Here is a 21284-nt window from a genome sequence, read left to right on the forward strand (position 1 = left end):
TTGTTTCTAGAAGCTTTTTCGTAGAGACTTTAGGGTTTTCTAAGTAAAGTATCATGTCATATGCAAACAGTGAGAGCTTGACTTCTTCCTTTACTATCTGGATTTCCTTGATATCTTTTTCTTGCCTAATCACTATAAAAAGTACTTCCAGTGCTATGTTGAATAGGAGTGGTGAGAGAGGACAGCCTTGTCTTGTGCCAGAATTTAGAGGGAAGGCTATTAGTTTTCTCCATTGAAGATAATATTTGCCACTGGCTTGTGGTAGATGGCTTTAACTATATTAAGAAAGGTTCCTTTCATTCCCATCTTGCTGAGAGTTTTTATCAAGAATGGGTGTTGCACCTTATCAAATGCTTTCTCTGCATCTATTGATATGATCATGTGATTTTTATTTTTCTGGTTGTTGATGTTTTGTATTATGTTGATAGATTTATGGATGTTAAACCATACTTGCATTCATGGGATGAATCCTACTTGATCGTAGTAGATGATCTTCTTAATAAGGAATTGAATCCTATTTGCCAGGATTTTGTTGAGGATCTTTGCATCTGTGTTCATCAGCGATATTGGTCTGAATTTTCTTTTTTCATAGCATCTCTGTCCGGTTTAGGTATCAAGGTGATGTTGGCTTCATAAAAGCTATTTGGAAGTGTTCCTGGTTTTTTGATTTCATGAAAGAGTCTTTCCAGGATTGGTAGTAGTTCCTCTTGAAAGGTTTGAAAGAATTCATTAATGAATCCATCTGGGCCTGGGCTTTTGTTTTGGGGCAGACATTTGATTACTGGCTTAATTTCCTCAATAGTGAAGGGGTGTTTAGATATGCTACATCCTCTTCCTTCAACCGTGGAAGATTATAAGAGTCCAAGGATTTATCCGTTTTTGCAAGGTTCTCATTTTTAGTGGCATAGACTTTCTCAAAGTAGTTTCTGATTACCCTTTGAATCTCTACCATATCAGTAGTAATCACTTCTTTTTCATTCCTAATATGAGTTATCAACTCTCTCTCTCTCTGTCTCTGTCTCTCTCTCTCTCTTTCTTTGTTAGTTTTGCCAGTGGTCTATAAATCTTGTTTATTTTTTCAAAGAACCAACTTCTGCTTTCATTGATCTTTCGGATTGTTTTTTGTGTTTCCATTTTATTGAGTTCTGCTCTCAGCTTTGTTATTTCCTTCTTTTTCCCTATTTTTGGTTCCTTTTGTTGAGCACTTTCTAATTCTATGAGCTGCGTCATTAAGCTATTCAGGTATGCCCCTTCTTCTTTCCTGATGTGTGCTTGCAAAGCTATAAATTTTCCTCTCAGTACTGCTTTTGCTGTGTCCCATAGGTTCTGATAGTTTGTGTCTCTATTGTCATTTGTTTCCAGGAAGGTTTTGTTTTCCTCTTTGATTTTATCTTGGACCCACTGGTTATTCAGTATTAGGCTCTTTAACTTCCAGGTAGTAGAGTTTTTCTTCTGTATTCCTTTGTATTTCACATATAATTTCAGGGCCTTGTGGTCAGTGAAGGTAGCCTGCAAAATTTCTATCCTCTTGATATTATGGAGGTATGTTTTATATGCTAGCATGTAGTCTATCCTGGAGAATGTCCCATGTACATTAGAGAAGAATGTGTATCCAGGTTTCTGGGGTGGAGTGTCCTATATCTATCTATCTATCTATCTATCTATCTATCTATCTATCTCTCTCTATATATATATGTCCTATATATATCTATAGGCCTCTTTCTTCCATTTCTCTTCTCAGGTCTAGTCTATTCTTGTTGGGTTTCAGTCTGATTGGCCTATCAAGTTTTGACAATGCTGTGTTGAGGTCTCCCACAATTATTGTGTTGTTATTGATATTATTTTTTAGATTTGTCAACAATTGTATTAAATATTTTGCTGGCCCCTCATTCGGTGGATATATGTTTAGGAGAGTGATTTCTTCTGCTGTACATATCCCTTGATTAATACAAAATGTTCATCTTAGTCTCTTATAACTTTCCTGAGTATAAAGTTTGCATCATCTGATATTAATATGGCCACTTCAGGTTTTTTTATGGGTGTTGTTTGCTTAGATGACTTTCCTCCAGTCTTTTGAGTTTATGTTTTTTCTGACTATTCAGGTATATTTCTTGTAGGCAGCAGAAGGTTGGATTGATTATTTGATCCATTTAGCCACTCTGTGTCTCTTAACTGGTGCATTTAGTCCATTGATATTGAGAGAAAGAATTGTCCTGGGATTTAATGCCATCTTTCTATCGAAGTTTGGTGAGTCTGTTGGTCAATCTTGTCTTAAAGTAGGTCTTTCAGTTTTTCTTTTAAGATTGGTTTTTAGTCTGTGAATTTTCTGAGCTTTTGTTTGTCTGTGAAACCATGTATACTTCCTTAAAACCTGAAAGTGAGTTTTGCTGGGTTTAGTATTCTAGACAAAGCATTTATTTCATTGAGTTTTTTTACTATGTCCCACCACTGCCTTCTGGCCTTGAGTGTTTCTGGTGACACATCTGCGGTAAATCTCAAGGATGTTCCCTTGAATGTAATTTCTCTTTTTGATTTTGCTGCTTTCAGAATTCTGTCTCTATCTGTGGGATTTGTCTTTGTTACTAGCATATGTCTTGGGGTATTTTTTCTGGGGTCTCTTTTAGTTGGTACTCTTCGGGCATGAAGGATTTGATCGCATATATTCTTTAGCTCTGGTGGTTTCTCTTTAATGATGTTTTTCTTTCTGGGTCTCTGGGACTCGATTGATTCTTAAGTTGTTTCTGTTGAGCTTATCAAAGACTTCTATTTTCATCTGTTCACATTCTTTGAGTAATTTTTTCATCGTTTGATCATTTGCTTTAAGGCTTTTTTTTTATCTCTTCTGCTGTATGGAGTTGTTATTCAACTCATCTTCCAGTGTACAAATTCTGTCCTCAGCTGCTGTTAACTTATGGAAAAGCTCATCCATTTAGTTCTTCACTTCATCTACTGAGTTTTTCAGACCTGTCTTTTGACCTGAAATTTCAGTTTGGAGTTTTCTGATTTCTATCTTCATATTCTCTTGATTCTTATTAGTGTTATCTTCTATACTTTCTTTGAGTTCTGTGAGCATCTTTCATATTGCGACTCTAAACTCCTTATCTGAGAGACTAGTTGGTTGGCCATGTTCCGGTCAACAGAGTTGGCATCTGTATTCTCTGTCTGGGCTGGCCTGCATTGTTTCCCCATTGTCACACTTGTATTGTGGGTTTTTCTACGTGTTGTGGTGGTTTTCGTTGGCTAATTGATGTGTGCAGCCACGCTCCTCTGGCTCCATCCTTTCTAGGTGGGTCGACTTGCCTCCAAGGAAGGGGGTCCCTCCGTGGATTAAGCCTCACACAGGGTCAAATCTTAGACCTTAGCATGCAGCAAAGAAGGCAGTTCAGGGAGAAATGCTGGGCTTCAGAGTTTCAGCACAGTTCCTAGTGTGATTTTTCCTTCTTGTTATAGTGGTATTCTTTCATTAGAAAGAACACACAGCCACGATTCAAAGTGGAGCAGCCGTGCTCTTCTGGAGCCTCTGGGAGAGCGATTTTTCTGGGCCCTTTTCGGCCCACTCCCGAGAGGTTCAGGAGACAGGACAGTAAAAAAAAAACACACGTACAAGCAACACTCACAGTTTCTCACCTGATTAAATTCTTATCTTACTTACTAGAGTAGCATTTCTTCCCAACATTTTAACTTGATATATTCATCTCATTAACATTTGTTGGTTGTATTAGTATATAGTGATAGGAACAATAAACTCTAGAGTTTAGTATATTCTTCTGCTTCTAAGATTTATGACCTTAATTAAGTACACTGCTTTCCCTCCTTAAATCTGTTTCCTCATTTGCAATGTGTGGATGAAATGGCTAATCATTTTTTCCTTTCTCTTTCTTTAAAATGTTTTAACTTTGATAATTCCCCTGCCTACATAAAGACACAAAACTGTTTCTCCAAAGATGATCAGAAGCTGTTTAATGTACAAGTGATATATTTAAGGTTGTTTTGGCAGGTACAACTATTAAGACAAGGGTGTGAATGCAGATATCTGGCATCAATAACTATTTGAGGAGATGATTGTCTGCATATCCTCTTAGTACTCTTTTCCCCACTTACCATACCATATGCATCTTCTTTGAAATTACAGCCCAGTTAAAGAAAATAATTCTATTTCTGTATAAAAAGGGTATTTTTTTCAGTCATACTCCATCATTTATTATAGTTTTCAGCTGAGCATTACTTGAAAAGGCAGCATCAGTATATTTATACATGTTTAGTTTGTTCCTTTTTAAAAAAGCTAAAAAGGAAAGTCTTATTAGAGCAAAAGGTGATTTGTAAGTACTTAAGCCACCAAAATAACCAAAAAGGAACAAATAGTAAGCAGTAGTCATTCTAAGAACTAAGAACACTGACTTACAGTTCATGGCTTGGTAACTAGAGAGCACTTATTTCCTAGAGAGAATAATTTTCTAAATGTAGTATATTTTTCTACTCAGAGGTTTGGGGTTTGAAAGTTTGGCTTCATCCCAATTGTTGCCTAAGTAGCACATTGGATGTGCTTAAGGGACTAGAAATTTCATGATTTCCATTTATTTCAGTTAGAATATTAGGCAGAGATAATCCCTTCATATTTCTTTCTGGACATCCTTAAACTAGACATAATTCAGCACCCCAAAAATTTTTATGAAGATATATAATAAGAGAAAGAGGAACTACTGAAAAAAATCACAAGTAAATATATGAGAGTTCACGGTATAAACTAAGTTCATGGAAATTCCATTTATACCTTTCTTTGAAATGATATTTGATGCAGAAGGAAAATCGACAATTTTCTGTGGTATCTACCTTCTTTTTGCTTATAATTTTATTTTGGAGATAAAATTCCAGATGGAAATTTCTGAAATAATTATACATGTAATTTGGTACTAAAATAAAATGGACAAATAACAAGTTTATTGATACCACAGGCTAATGTGATTAAGAAATTCTTTGTGAGATATTGGCAGGTTGTAAATCTTGGATGTAATTGGAATCAATTTATTTATCTTGGAGGCTAAACATTACAAAACGTTCAGTCTGGTTTCCATCTGTCATTGGGCCTATTTCTAGATGGTCTTCTTATGCTATTGAATTTGATACTCATGCAAAGAGAAAATAACTCTAAGGAGGAAAAACTTAAATTAAATGTACAAAAAATAATTATTATTTTATATCCAATTTATACAGATACAAATTCTGCCTATAATGATACTTCTTTGTGCTGATATTCAAGAAATTTTAAAATATGTTAATTAGAATACACTGTATTTATTCAACTCATATTGTTTTCTCAGTTGTACTGCTAGATTTAAGAACCATATGGAAAAAGAAGTATGATATATATATATGTGTGTGTATATATATAAATATATATATGTATATATATATGTATATATTGAATAGAATATGACTCAGCTACTTAAAAAGCTGGGATGTTATCTTTTGTCACAACATAAAAAACTTGAAGTAATTATGTTAAGTGTACTAAATTACAAAGTGAAAGACAATTCTCAGAGGAATTTTCTTATATGTGAAATATCAAAGAAAATAATAAAATACAAATAAGAAACTTTTAGATTCTGTGGAAAAATTATGTTGGTTACCATAGGGAAAAAATAATGGGTGTGGGAAGAAATGGTAGAAGGAATCAGTTTGATATTGTAAATGACAGTAGAATTTTGATGCTATTTCATACACATCATTTGTAAAGCTGTACTCCCTCTTGAAATTTTTGTTGTATTAAAAACCAATTGTAGATCTTTTTCTTAAAGTATACTGAAAAAATAAATCACATCTACCTTTCCTGAGGACCAAGGGTCTGCTCAGTCCTGGTCCACCCATTTACGTCTGACCAATTATTCTTCTCACCTTTATCTAAGCATCAAAGTCATCTGTCCAGTAGATTAAGGTCTGTTTTGATTTCCAATAGCTCTTTCCTTGTCTTTTCTTTTTCTTTTTTGTTCCTAGCCAACATAATTGCTTTTAAACATCTTTGATCTGCCATCTCATTTGAGAGTCTGGTGAATTTTAATGATTACCAACATCTTTAATGCATCCTTTATATGGGGGTCTATTCTAAATTTCAGTGTCTTCTAATATTAAGATTTGTAATGAGTGATAGGTGTTTGCCTTGCGAACTAGGTTCAAGCCCTGGCATACCATTTAGTCCACTGAACACAACCAAGAATGATCCTTGGTTAAGAGACAGGAGTTAGCCCTTAGCACTGCTGGATGTGTGGAAAAAAAAACAAAAAACAAAAAAATTTAAGTCTGTAACTAACTTCTTATCACTCTTTTAACTAATATACTTTAATATACTAAAATAATCAGGTATATTAAGCAGTGGGGTTATTGCATTTATTATTTACTTCTATAACAACTATCATTTTTATAAGTCCTTTATGTTATACTATTATATACCCAGATAGCCTTAAAAGGAAGGGTACTTCTTGGTGCCAGAGTGGTGGTGCCGCAGTAGGGTATTTGCCTTGCAAGTGGCTGACCTAGGATAAATCTGGGTTCGATTTCTCGGCATCCTATATGGTCTTCCAAGCCAGGCGCGATTTCTGAGCTCATTCATAGCCAGGAATAACCCCTGAGCATCACCAGGTGTGGTCCAAAAAACAAACAAACAAAAAAGTAATAAAAAAGGAAGGGTGCTTCTGGATTAAAGAAATTTTATTATCAATATTTCTTTTAATAAATTTTATTGGCATTTGATTGGGATAATTAATAACAGCTTCAAGAAAACAAAAAAATTAAAGTGACAAGATTCTAAAAATTTGTTATGAATAAATAGTGGTTTGTGATTTAAAAATTATTTTAAAGAACCACCATCAGTATTTAATTCACTTATGTGTTCAATCATACATTAATTTATTCAGCAGTTTATTAGCTTCCTAATGGCTATTGCCAAACATTGTCAATAGAAAGAGTGGCGGGCAAGATAAATGGTACCAACTTTAATAGAATGTACCGAATTTTTGGAGAAAGACAATGGTAGATAGTATATCAAATAAATAGTTGTAAACACCTAGATGTTATAAGAAAAATACTATTACTTTATATTTTTTTAAATGTTACCAAAGCAGTTAAAATATTTTTAGTTTTTGAGGATTCAATATCACCAACACCCCAGAACAGTCCCAAATTGAACGTAATAGACTAAGTCACTTAATAAACAGACTCATCTGTTTTCTATTTTATTCCATCTCAGCAAATGTACTGATTTATTTTCACCATTTCCAAGATCTGACATCCCTGTCTGCCTTGACTGCAGCCTGATCACGTGGAACCCCATTATGAGTCCCTGCTCAGAGTTTCACGCAGAGGGTCTGCCCACAGCTCCCTTCATCCACCTCCACGGAGACCAGAGGATCTGTAGTCATTGCAGGTGGGCGGGGGAAAGAATTTTGATGTCAGCCCCTCTCAGGGTCAGTCTAAAGAAATGTCTCTACTTCAGCAAAAGAAAAAGCCTAGTTGTAGACTATTCTGAAGTCCACAAACTATTTTTTTTCCAACTGAAAGGAGAAAGGTATGATATTTAGTAGAACATTATTTGGAAAACCTTTAAGTATATGATTATATTTTTGTATGTTGCAATCTATGCTTTATTCCTTTGATTTTGAATAATTTTAATCCTCAGTCTTGGTTCATTTATACACTATACTGTCAGGAAGCTTTGCTGTGATAGCTTATTCAACTGAAAGGCAGAATGATAAGTTTATATCTTCTTTATTTTTAGTATTAAAAGACATTATGTTAAGAAACCAGGTATTATTGCAATTTTAGAAAGTCAAGCTGATTCATAAAGTCCCTTTCTTATTAAATTAAATTAATAAATTACTAAATTAAAGAGGACATATATAGTATATATAGCATATATAAAGTATAGTATACTAGATATATTTTTGGTCTATAAACATAATTTTAAGTTATCAAACAGAAGCTTTCAGCCTGAAGTTAAGGACTTGAATCTGATACTTGAGGATTTAGCTTTATATGACTCTCCAGAACTAAAAGTAAAAAAGTTTCCAGAAAGCAGAATTAATAAAATCAGTGAACTAAGAAAACATGAAACTCATGTCTGTAAATAACAGTTCAGTCATGAGAATTGCTGGCATTTGTGACAATGTCTATGAATTTTAGGGAAATCATGCCAAGTAAAATAAATCAGAAATAAAACATTTATATAAACTCAATAATATATAACATTTAAAATAAATAACAAAACAACACAAAGCTGATTGATATAATAATAGGTTTGTAGTTATCTGAAACAGAGATGATAGGTGGGCAGAACATGTAGAGAGGGTCAAAAGAGAAAAGTTCAGTTCCCAAATAGGAGGTAGTATAGATGACCCTGGTGAATGTTATGGGGATTAGAATTTTATATGCATGAAACCCTATCATTAGTACTATATATCATAGTGCCTCAAAATATTATGTTAATGACTATGTATTTGAAAGTAGCTGAGAAGAGTAACTACTAAAAGTTTTCATCAAAAAGAAATATTTGAGTAGGATGGGTTTGGGTTTGAGGCTACACTGAGAAATTCTTGCCCTAGCAAGTACCACTTCTGGTGGTACTCATGGAACCATGTGGTATCAGGGATCAAATGCTGGCTTCCTACATGCAAGTGAACCCAGCCCTTTGAGCATCTTCCTATCACAATAAAGAGTACTTTTGGTAACTACTCAAGGTGACATATATTTACTCGACTTAATATAAACATTTCCAGTGTACATAAATATCTAACTATAGACTTAAGTTTAATAGAAAGCTAAGTGTTAATAGCACTTAGAAATAGAATAGAAATGATATCATAAAAGATAAGTATAGGTAATTTTTAAAGCATTAAACTTATTTCTACATTAAAATTACAATTTTAAGAGCACTCATAAAGAAAGAAGAAAACTGCTACTGAGAAGATTTTCTGACACTATGAAAAGAAAAACATCTTTAGGAGCAAAAAAACCTGAACTTTATTTCTAGCTCACTTTTTCTTATTGGCAAGCCTCACTTTTCTTATTGTCACTTAAATGTAGAAATAGCACAAAGGTATGTTGTGTGTTTTAACACAGAGGCTTTAAGGTTAAGTTTAATATACTTAATGGTATCCCACATGTGTATGAATATGTATCCAGTACATTTGCTGTATTAGTGATTAATATTATTAAGTAACTAAAGAATGGACAAAGAGGCAGGAATGTTAGTGCAGGAAGACTAAACATGATTGTGTGAGCAGAGATTTGGATACTTCATGATTGGATTTGTGTACTTGGAATAACAATGTCTGTGTTCATTTCCAGTTTTTTGTCAAATGTCAGCAAGACATCCTCAGCATGCATGGTTATTATACATTGTTTTCATCAAAATCATTTAAGAATAACATTCTTTCTAAGTTATTTGTTTTCTTTCCTTCAATATTGTATTTATTAACCCTCTTTATACAGAACCTTCTTATTCCCTCCTTTCTCTTAGGATCTGACGTGCTCTCTGAAGTGCTCTTATTGTTAACTTCCAGAGAAAGAGCAGACAAAATGACCCTGCATTATCTTGCTCTCTTTTTAACTAAGTCAAAAGATAGCCCCAGAAAAAAAAGGAGATATCTAGAATAAGTTTCTTCGCACTACTTTGGTAATATATGTTCACTTTGTTCCTACCCCTTTATTAGGATTCAGTTTAATTTGAGCTTTAAAAACAAGGAACTATGTAAAACAATCCATTTCTCTGAGTCTAAACAAATGCTCTATTCTCTCTTCTTTTTCATGGAGCTTATGTTCAAATGGGAGCCTTCTTCTAATAGTTTTCCAGCATGATAACCATTCATCCCAAGAGAGCTATAGGCTTCTGTGAAGTCTAAAAGGGGGTGGGGAAAAGGATTTACAAAGAATGTGATTAATACTATATCCCTAAGCAAGCAATTAAATATCCTGTATCTGACACATAAGACTGGAAAATATTCATCTGTGGGCCATGTTTTCAATACAGAAAGACTTTTTATTGCTTCAGCTGTTTTTGCTTTAAAGTAGGGAATTGTATCACTGTTTTTTCTAGTTAGGATAGACCTTGATGCTTCATGGATCAGAATTGCAGCATAATATGAGATGTTCTTTAGATTTTTCTCTTTTCTGTCTTCTTTCCAATTCATCTATCCTGAGGAGTATTTCTATATTTCCATATAATTCCAAATATTGATTCAGAGATTAACACCTATTTTTTGTTTCTTCTGTGGTCAAATTTTACTTTGCACTCTAAGTTTTTTTAAAAATCTGAGTTTTAGAAAAATAAGGCCATCTTTTTAAAACATTGAAGATCATATCTATCAATTTATCTCCAAATACATGGCAAATGTGACAGTTGCAAGGCTTGGAAGCATTAGCAAAAAGTTAAGCCACATGATTCAACTGATTAATATGTTTCTAACTGTAATATAGTCAAAGTTAGGTACAGTCTTCTAAGTTGTTGTGGAACTTGCTTTAATATAATAAATAGTTTGAACGTTACCTACTCATCTAAATATTAGATGACAGGTTATTCTGTCTGCCTGGAATTGTAGGGGAAAAGAAGAATTTCCCTGTCCATCTGAATGCTTTATGAGTTGATCAAGCAAATAAATTAACATTAGGGAGATGAATAGAAGAAAACATTTAATTACATACATATAGATAAACTATATAATTAATTTTAAAGGTAAATAGGGAATTGAATAAGCAGGGGGTGGCAAGGGTAGTGGTGGCTATACTGAGCTAAAAAAATGAAGTAAGGGCCTAAGACATCAAGGAAAGAGAAGATAGACTCACATGACTTATGTGGAGAAGGGAAGGGAGAGGGGAGGGGAGAGAAGTGGAGGGGAGAGGGGAGAAAATAGGAGGGGGAGGGGAGGGAAGTGGACAGGGAAGGGGAGGGGTTAGGAGAGGGGAGGAGAGTGGAGAACAGAAGAGGTAAAAGAAAGAAATGAATCGAAGAAAAGAGAAGAGCAGGGAAGGGGAGGGGTGGGGGGAGAGAATGAGGGAGGGAGAAGAGAAGGAAGTCCCCGAATAAAATTCCAGGTGTTCTGTATCTAGATATTTTACCTGCCATAGAGTTCCACACTAGAAAGATTTTCTAGGGTCCATCTTAGATCACAGTTGATACCACTCTCTTATAGAGAGACACTGGAATTTTTCAAGAGAAGGGATAGCTGTGTGATAACCAAAGCCCCCTGAGCTGAGGACCAAGGTAGTCCCAAGCACCCAGTAGAGCCGCTGTAAAGTGTTTTCCACTCTATAACTTCCCCATAGGCAGAGGTTGTTAGCTTAAAGATAAAACTGCAAAATGCACCTTCAAAAGGGTAAGGTCCCCCTGTTCTTCTGAAATTGAGGAACTAAGTGGGTCTGAATGTTCCACCAGATAAGGGCCGTTTGTCATAAAACTGAGTCAGCAGTGAGTTGTGACATCAATCCTAAGACATGATGTGATTTGTGTGCAAATGGAAATGGGCCAATCATGTAAATGGTGAAGGATGAACTGCTTGTATTAACCAGTGAAATGCTTGAGTTGTTGGGCCTTGTAAAGCGCTATATAAACTGCTTGAAGATTTGACTCAGGACCCTTGCTAACTCCACTGGTTGGATGCGATTAGGACCATGACTAGCGGAATAAACTCGTTTTTGCATCTTGCATCATTGGAAGTAGTTTGACTCAGTGCTAACTCAGGTAGTCAACTCAGACCTTTACAGGTGTAGTCTCAGATACAACAAGGGTGGGAGGAGTGAACATTTGCTATTGTTAGATTGAAGACTGTGGATTTCGGGGAAAATACTGAGTGGGGTTTTGTTTTAGTTGTTTTTGTTTTTGGTTTGTTTGTTTTTTTGTTTGTTTTTGGGCCACACCCGGTGACGCTCAGGGGTTACTCCTGGCTATGCCCTGAGAAATTACTCCTGGATTGAGAGACCATATGGGATGCTGAGGGATCAAACTTTGATCCATCCTATGTTAGCACGTGCAAGGCAAAATCCTACTGCTTGCGCCACCACTTCGGCCCCTGAGTATTATTTTTTTAATTTTTTGTTTTGTTTTGAGACCACAGCTGGCGGCACTCAGTGATTCTCTGAGCTCAGGAATCACATCATACCTGGTGATGCTCTGGGGGTTATTTGGGATGCTGGGGATTGAACCCGAATCAGCCTCATACAAGACAAATGCCCTGCGGTGCTATTGCTCTGGCCCCATAGTGATATTTTTCTAAAGATGAAGTGTTAGGCCAAATAAATTTGGCAACCTCAAATCTAGGAAAGTTTCTAATTACTTTCTTCTAGGTAACTAAAAATGGTTAGTAAGATCTCTTGAAATTAGACCTCCATTGGCCTTAGCTGGAAATGGTTTACATGATAGATGATGACAAATTATAAGCTCTTGTTCTGGACCTTTTAACATATATTTTTGTGTTATACTCAGTCTATATGAGTATTTTGGGGAGGCCTATAGTTCCAAATAAAGACATTGTTTCTTGGATTTTTTTGTACATTTGAAGATTGTATTTTACACTATTGCAAATCAATGAAGATGATACTAACCTGGTAGAGTAGATATCATAATCACAAAGATGGTTTTCTGAGGGCAAGGCTTATCCATTGCACTGGATGTGGTGACTTCTGTAATTTCCCCAAATGTGGGAAACTGAATTGCATAATTTGTGGTAGTAAGGGACCATTTCTGTGCTCCCCCCTGAATAAAATAAATAAAAATTAATGAAATATTACTTCACACCAATCTTTCAAAAGGCACATTGTGACTTTTAGAAAAGCATATGGTTTTTAAAGTAACTGCTTTCTAAAGTACAAGTTGGTATGTTTGGAGGTTTTGTTTTTGGATCATCTATTATTGCCTGGGTCTCTGGGCAGGGATCCAAGAATTTGCATTTTAGTGAGCCTCCAAGTGGTAACTTTGCAGAGTAGAATGTATACGAACTACTAAATTGCAAGGAAATTCCATGTATGAGTCTAAGTGGGAGCTACTTAATTCTTTAACACTTCCCTTCAAAAAAATTTGTTGGGGGAGAGAGGTGAGTTCCCAAGGGATGCTTAGGTGTTCTGAGAACCAGTCCTATTGATTAACAGGGACCATTAGAGCCACCCTAAAAATTCTTGGGGGAAGGGAAAGAGTTCTGGAGCTATAATTGCTAATGGAGACCCAACATGTGGTATAGTGATTTCAACTTTGGTCTAGGTACAAGCAAAGCTTGCAACCCTGAATCCTTGCACCATTTCTTTCATTGTTTTTACTTGAAAATTATATCTTTTTAATGCTCTTTGCAGTATATATTTCTTAGAATAAATTTGTCTATTTTTAACCTACATTTTAAAATCCACATAACTTTATAAGTTATGTGAGAAAGACTATAAATAATGATGAGAAGGGGAATTAAGTGATTTAGGAATATTCACATTGTTATGATAGTTCTCAATGTAGTTATTTCTCTAACTGCACTCATCACTCTTCGTGGTGAGCTTCATGTAGTGAGCTGAAACTTTCAGCCCTCCTCTCTTTTGTCTCTGAAAATTATTGCAAGAATGTCTTTTATTTTTCTTAAAACCCATAGATGAGTGAGACTATTCTGCATCTATCTCTCTGACTTATTTCACTCAGCATAATAGATTCCATGTACATCTATGTATAGGAAAATTTCATGACTTCATCTCTCCTAATGGCTGCATAATAATTCGTTGTGTTTATGTACCACAGTTTCTTTAGCCATTCATCTGTTGAAGGGCATCTTGGAATATTCCTTGAAGCTAACTAGATTCTACTGAAACTGAGATGATAATAGCAATGAAGTATGTAGGTTTCATTAGCTGTTTCCTTTATTTAACAGGTGATATTCCCCTGATCACTTCTCACCCATATTACCTTATATTACCCATATTACCATAGATCATCCATATTACCTTATGTCCTTGTCCAAAATTTCAAGGGTAAGGCACTGTTCAGTTATAATAATTTCTCCCCTTTGCTACTGTCTTCTACAGATTCACAATTTGGGGCCTGCTGACAGTACAGTCCAATTTATCTTCTATCAGCCCATCATCCACCGATGGAGGGAAACAGATTTCTTTCCTTGCTCAGCAACCTGTGGAGGAGGTAATAGTGTTCTCTTACCATATGCTCTGGTGGCTTGGAAGAGAGAAAACTTAGCTAGTTTAAGAGTAAAATTTCTTCACTCTGAAGAAAATTGCGTGCAGTGGTGAAGCGTATACTTTCTTATGAATGGGCCAAATCTCCTCCTCAATATCAATACCCCAGAAATATTTTTTCTCCATAAAGTCCTTTCAAGGGAAAATTGTCTTTCTCTTATACCATGAAAGACCAGTGTGACAAAATAACAATGCTTAGAAATAGCTTAGTCTTAATGGAATTCCTTCCAATTTGAGAAAAATTAAACATTGAAGGAAACTTATTTATTCAGAATTTTAGTGAAAAGTGTTTATCAGTTATGTCATGGCAGGTTATGTTCAAAAATATCAGATTAATTTAATTAAAGGAAATAGTTTATTACCAGGTTAAAAAAATCAGTATAATGCAGTCCTTAACATGACCCATAATCCATGTACTAAAAGGAATGCCACTTTTAGTAATTAAAATGCTTTGCTCCTGAAGTTACCAAATTAATTACTATTTTTACTCCATTCCATCTTTGTATAGACAGTGTTATTTGAAAGAGTTTTTCCTCAACTTTTTTCTCTTTAGAATTATAATGGTTATATAATTTATTTCAATTACTTTAAATTATTTAGCCTTATACCTACAAAAATTAGTTTATTTCAATTTTCTCTTATAATATAATGAATAACTTCATTTTTAACTAAACATTTTTCTGCTTTCACATTATTTCCTTAGAATAAATTTTTAAGAGTAAGTTTCAGAATTTATGTGGCTTTTGGCATATATTACCAAAGTTCTTTCCAAATGGGTAATAAGCAGCATATGAATATTTTAATTTTATTACCAACTAAGACAGTAATTGTAGATGATCATTTTTAATTCTTCTCATATAATGAGTATAAAATTATATGCATATTTGTTTAAAAATTAGGGGATAAGCTAAAATCTTAACTTTAGCTTCATATAAGTTTGTTAATTGTATGACTTTAAGTATTTCATTTTTAAAGTTACTACTAAATTATTTTGACAATAGGAAAAGATAATATCTCAAAATGAAGACAAATGATTATCCATTAATTGTTTTAAAGTAATAGTAGATAGTATATTATTCATATTTAATTGTTATCTGGGTCCATCTAATATTAAAAAACACTAAAATGAGATTCCAAATAATATTGTTAGAATTTTATTTTAATCAGATATTTCATGAAGTATTTTATCTGATGTTAAATACTATCACTACATGTTCAGTCTTTCAATTAATAGTGGTTCCAGTTGCTTTATTCTTTTTTTTAAAATATGTTTATTTAAACACCTGGATTAAAACATGATTATAGTTGGGTTTCAGTCATGTAAAGAACACCCTTCTTCACCAGCATGACATTGTCATCACCAATATCCCAAATTTCCCTCCTCCCCACTCCTCCTCCACCTGTACTCTAGACAGGCTTTCTACTTCCCTCATTCATTCACATTGTTATGACAGTTCTCAATGTAGTCATTTCTCTAACTGCACTCATCACTCTTCGTGGTGAGCTTCATGTAGTGAGCTGGAACTTCCAGCCCTCCTCTCTTTTGTCTGCAAAAATGTCCTTTATTTTTCTTAAAACCCATAAATGAGTGAGACTATTCTGCATCTATCTCTCTCCCTCTCACTTATTTCACTCAGCATAATAGATTCCATGTACATCCATGTATAGGAAAATTTCATGACTTCACCTCTCCTGACAGCTGCATAATATTTTATTGTATATTCTAAATTGAAAATTACTTTGTTTAAAAATAAACTTGCAATTGCATTGATTTTCATAAGAATATATTGTTTTGATATACCTATTAATGACCAGATGGTTTCAAAGAAAGAAACCTCAAGACATTTTTCACATTTCTTTTTTAAATAAAAACCATTTTTTTGAGAAAGTAGAAATTCAATAGTGTGTTTACTATAATAATTTTACATATAACTTCTCTTGGAGAATACTTTAATAATTTTGACAATGGCTTATTATGTAATAAGGTAATTAATATTAAACTCATATATACAAATGCTTTGGACCTTGTTTCCTCACAAAGTGATGAAAGAGAAGAAACAGAATGATCAGTGATTAACAATGTTTTGAACTATTAGAAAGCCCAGATGAAAGGAAAATTTCTCATAATAAATACATAACAGCTATTGAAATTGCCTTCCACTCACTTCAGGGCCCATATTTATTATAAATTTATTTTTATGCTTCTAGTTTCAAATCCAACTAGATGGCAAGGTTTGCTAAATGTAAAAAATTGCTACTCCAAAAACCTTATAAAATTTTAGAAAATATAATTACCTGGCTTCTTTCCTCTTTTACTTTTACATTAAATTTTATATCATAGTCCAGTTTCAAAGCACTATACTTAAACTGACAAATTATTATTTTTATAAAACATTCTCAGATTTTGAATTTACATATAATTTTGTCACATTTTAGTATCTGATAAAATCTATACTTGAGTAGAAAGTATCATAAAAATTATAAAATGATTATCTTGTTATAAAGTTATCTACTTTAGAATATAATTAAAAATAAAAATATGTTTACTTATATAAAAATAAAAGTATATTTACCAATATAAAATGGCATTTTCTCTTTGATTTTCTCATAAAACAAAAATTAAATGGAGCATATGTTTTTACCATTACTTTTCAAGCTTTTCATCTCTACAGTAAAATTGTTAAGAGGTTTTTTTTGGTCTTTAATGAACAATTAACTTTTGTGGGTGGTCTGAGAAGTCAGCCTCAAGCCAGGAAATTTGGCTTATAAGCCTCCTTCTGATTTCCTAAAAAATTTTGTAAGTCTTTCAAGCACTCTAAGTCTGACTTCCTAACACATATTTAGCAATAAAAATAACTAAGCACCTGCCAGTGAGAATATATTTTGGAGACTGGCTAGGATTAGAAAGATACAAAAAGGTTAATAAAAAAAATTTTCTACGTATATTTATTTTTATCCCAAATTTACAAGTCCTCATCACTACCAACCATAAAGTCCACAGATCAAGAAAGGTGCAGTTAGAATGGTAAAACACATTATAAATAGAATTAAGTCTACTCAGCAACAATTATTTTTAATAGAAGATTCTCTCAGCACAGTTGAATATTGTGCATGGAAGGTAAAACTGAAGAATTGATGTTAAAAGGATTGACAATGAACTAAGGTTAACTGGGGTCAAAATATTGAACTTGTAGTATTTATTTTAGTTATTTTAGAAATGGGTTTAATGGTGCTTACTGCTGGAAACTTATCCATCCCTATATTAAAATTCATCCATTTAGTTTGAAATAGTAAAAATAATTTTCTAAGGCAGCTGGGAGAACCTGATTCTGTGCTACATACAATTCTCTCGACTGGCCAGTAAACATTGTCTTAGGATGTATTTTATTTTATTTTACTTTAATATATAGAGAGTTTATTCTCCTTGACGACTTAAGAACAAGGGCAGCAAGTTTGTATCTTTGTGGGGTAATAAACATTAATAATACTTTTAAACATTTAATTAGAAAAATAAGCATATTAAAGAAACAAACAAGAATATTTCTGACCACGAAGATCTTTAATTTTACTATAGCTGTACATTGTTAAGCTCAATGATATAATTTAGGTATTACATTTTAATGAATTTATAAAGAAAAATAGTATTTGAGGTCTGTAAAAGTTAATGAGCCTTGCATTTATGTATTGGCAATCTTTTATCTGGAAAACAATTAAAGCATTGGGAGGGTTGTCATTAGTGTTAGATAGTCGAAAAACATAAAGATATATATTGAATTGGAATGTATATTTATTTTCTTCCTTGGGGGCCACACCTGGCAGGGTTTAGAGGCTCAAGACGAGTTGGATATTGAACCCAGGCCTCTGACATATGAAGTGTGCAATCCCAGGCAACTCAGACACTTGAGCTCTCTCTCTAGTCCTGACATGTGCATTTAAACTTGGCTGATACTGCAGGTTACCAGCTGACATCGGCTGAGTGTTATGACCTTCGGAGTAACCGAGTGGTTGCTGATCAGTATTGTCACTATTACCCAGAGAACATCAAACCCAAACCCAAGCTTCAGGAGTGCAACTTGGATCCCTGCCCAGCCAGGTCAGTCAAATTTACTAAATCATTTCTCATAACATAAATCAAGTTTAAATAAGCTTCTTTAATGAAAGTTTTATATTAAAAATGAATGTTGAGTCCAATGTTCATTCCCAACCATGTATCATTCCTACATATGTGCCTTGTTCCCTCCACTATAATTGATGTCATCTCAGATTCTACAGACTTTCCATTTTTAAACCTGTAAATGATTATACTCTTCAAAGTCATTTTCTTCTCTGATTTTTGGTCATTTGTTTTATCTCTGTAGTAAGGTCCAGGCAAATGGACCATAACAAATGGGTGATGCAATATTTTCAAATTTGTTTTCTTTTTTTTTAATAATAATTTCTTTATTTAAGCACCATGGTTTCAAACATATTTGCAATTGGATTTCAGCCATAAAATGCACAACCTCTTCACCAGTGCAACTTTCCCGCTAACAATGTCCCCCATTTCTTTCCTCCCCATTCCCCCATCTCCTGCCTCTTTTGAAGACAGACATTTCATTTCTCTCTCTATCATTGTCATGGTAGAGGTTAATGTAGTTATTTCTCTATACTGCATTTACCACTCTTTGTGGTAAATAACATATCATGGGCCGGTCCTTCCCACCCCACAAAGATACAAACTTGCTGCCTTGTTCCTAAGACTTCAAGGAGAATAAACTCTCAAATAATACATTAAAGTAAAATAAAATAAAATACATCTCAAGATAGTGTTTACTGGCCATTGTGGAATGTAGCACAGAATCAGGTCTATGTGTTTTTATTATGATTTTTTTTTATTTTTCACTTATATGTCAAAATGGTGAGAACATTGAAAACTTTTAACTCCATTTTAAAAGTTGAATTTCACAGAATCTAACAAAGCAAGTATTAGTCCAGATGAGACTTCAAAACATTACTGCAAAGCCCATTTAGCTTATTCATTATCTGTATATAAGAGAGAAAACCTAATCAGACAAAATTAAAATTCCCTGCAAATTTAATTAAGACCAAAAGATCAATAGTTTTTTCCAAGTTTTTTGAACTTCTGAGAAAGTTCTCAATTTTTCAAATCTGGATTTACTGATTATTGGGTATAAAAATTTGGAATATTTAAAATATAATATGAACAATATAAATGATAATTATTTTTGAATGATGGGAAATTCAATTTTAGTTTTTGTTTTCCTGACAATTTTATATTCATTAATTCTAATTTGATTCATGATTAGAAATTATTTTATTTAGATCAATGTGATTTGCAAAGTTATTCATAGTCCAGTTTAGACATACAATGTTTCAGGACCAATCCCACCACCAGTATCAACTTCTCTTGACCAAAATTCCCAGAGTCCATTCTATGCCACTAACTCCTGCCCCAGCCTGCCATCATAATTGACACCTTTTTAAGTTTAGTTGTTAACGTTTGTGTCTCATGATTTCATTGTTGTGGACTCTGGCTTGGATATTTAGTTATGTCCTTTCATAAACCACCAATGCACCAGAGACCCCTTAGCCCTTGTCTCTATTATAATATTGTCTTTCTCTTCTCCCACTTAATTTCTTTCCTTCCCCTCACTATATTCTGAGGTCTAGGGTGTTCTTGAAATCCCCCTTCAAGTCATTGCATTTCTTCATGCAGTTATTCTAAATACCAAATATAAGTGATATCATCTTATATTTATTCTCCTTCTGATTTAGTTCACTTAACATATTATCTTCCAGTGTCACCCATATTGCAGTGAATTGTATGATGGCATCATTCCTTACAACTATGTAGTATGCCATTGTGTTTCTGTACCACATCTTCATGATTCACTGATCTATTGTTGGACATCTGGGTTGATTCCAACTCTTAGTTATTGTACTGTCGTGATGTATAATGGTGTACATACATCCTATCGGATGAGTTGTTGTTGTTGGTGGTGGTGTTGTTGTTCTTCTTCTTTCTTCTTCTTCTTCTTCTTCTTCTTCTTCTTCTTCTTCTTCTTCTTCTTCTTTTTCTTCTTCTTTCTTCTTCTTCTTCTTCTTCTTCTTCTTCTTCTTCTTCTTCTTCTTCTTCTTCTTCTTCTTCTTCTTCTTCTTCTTCTTCTTCTTCTTCTTCTTCTTCTTCTTCTTCTGATAGATCCTCAAAAATGAGATTGCTAGGTCATATGACAGTTCTTTTTTTTCTTTGTTTTTGTTTTGGGGCCATGCTCAGTGATGCTCAGGGGTTACTCCTGGCTATGCAATCTGAAATAGCTCCTGGCTTTGGGGGAACATATGGGATGAGGGATTGAACCCTGAGTCAGCCGTGCGCAAGGCAAATGACCTACCTCTGTGCCATCACTCTGGCCCCCATATGACAGTTCTATTCTGAGTTTTCTGAGAACCCTCCTTACTGTTTTCTATAGGGGTTGGACCAGGCAGCATTTTCACCAACTGTGGGTGAGAATTCCTTTTTTAACCATATCCCCACCAATATGTATTGCTCCCAATACTTTTAATTAACTTAAAAAAAAACATTATATCTAACTAATAAGAAAGAACTTGGGATAAGTATTTTAATTAGGAAAGCAATAGATACTTTATAATGTGATAATATAACATATCAAAATTTTACTAAAATGGAATAAAAACTAAATACAGTTCAGTAACATATTTTATTCATCTTACGTAATGACATGAATAAAAACAGAATACATTGTTAAAATTTTGCTTAATGTTCTTTATTTCAGAAATATGAATAGAATAAGACTTATTTTAGCCAAGACAATTGTCTCATAAAATGTATTCAATTTTTAAATTATCCTGTTTATTAGAAGATCAGTGAGTTAGACACATAGCTATACCAGAAAGGTCTATTCTACCTTTGAATTTGAAAATTTGATACACTTCCATAAAAAATGGTGTGTTTCTAGTAACAAGAATAATTTACCTCCAATAATTGCATGATACTTTCTCCCACAAAAAAATAAATTAGTTTAGAAGGATTCATGAAGACAGTTGTGAAATAAAAATATTTTGTT

General features: G+C 33.7%; 1 protein-coding gene and 1 non-coding gene across 2 annotated transcripts in view; both read left to right on the forward strand.

Annotated features, from left to right (window-relative positions):
• The window catches only part of ADAMTSL1 (ADAMTS like 1), a 503362-nt gene that overhangs the window by 205286 nt on the left and 276792 nt on the right, over window positions 1-21284 (forward strand). Inside the window, 2 exon segments of the mRNA XM_049769401.1 lie at window positions 14038-14149; window positions 18157-18295. Coding sequence (XP_049625358.1) covers window positions 14038-14149; window positions 18157-18295 — 251 coding nt within the window.
• LOC126033492 (U1 spliceosomal RNA) lies at window positions 12578-12737 on the forward strand. Its single transcript, XR_007504457.1, has one exon. It is a non-coding gene; the product is annotated as a U1 spliceosomal RNA (small nuclear RNA).

Source organism: Suncus etruscus, chromosome 1 (genome assembly GCF_024139225.1).
Source record: "Suncus etruscus isolate mSunEtr1 chromosome 1, mSunEtr1.pri.cur, whole genome shotgun sequence".
NCBI classification, from domain to species: Eukaryota; Metazoa; Chordata; class Mammalia; order Eulipotyphla; family Soricidae; genus Suncus; species Suncus etruscus.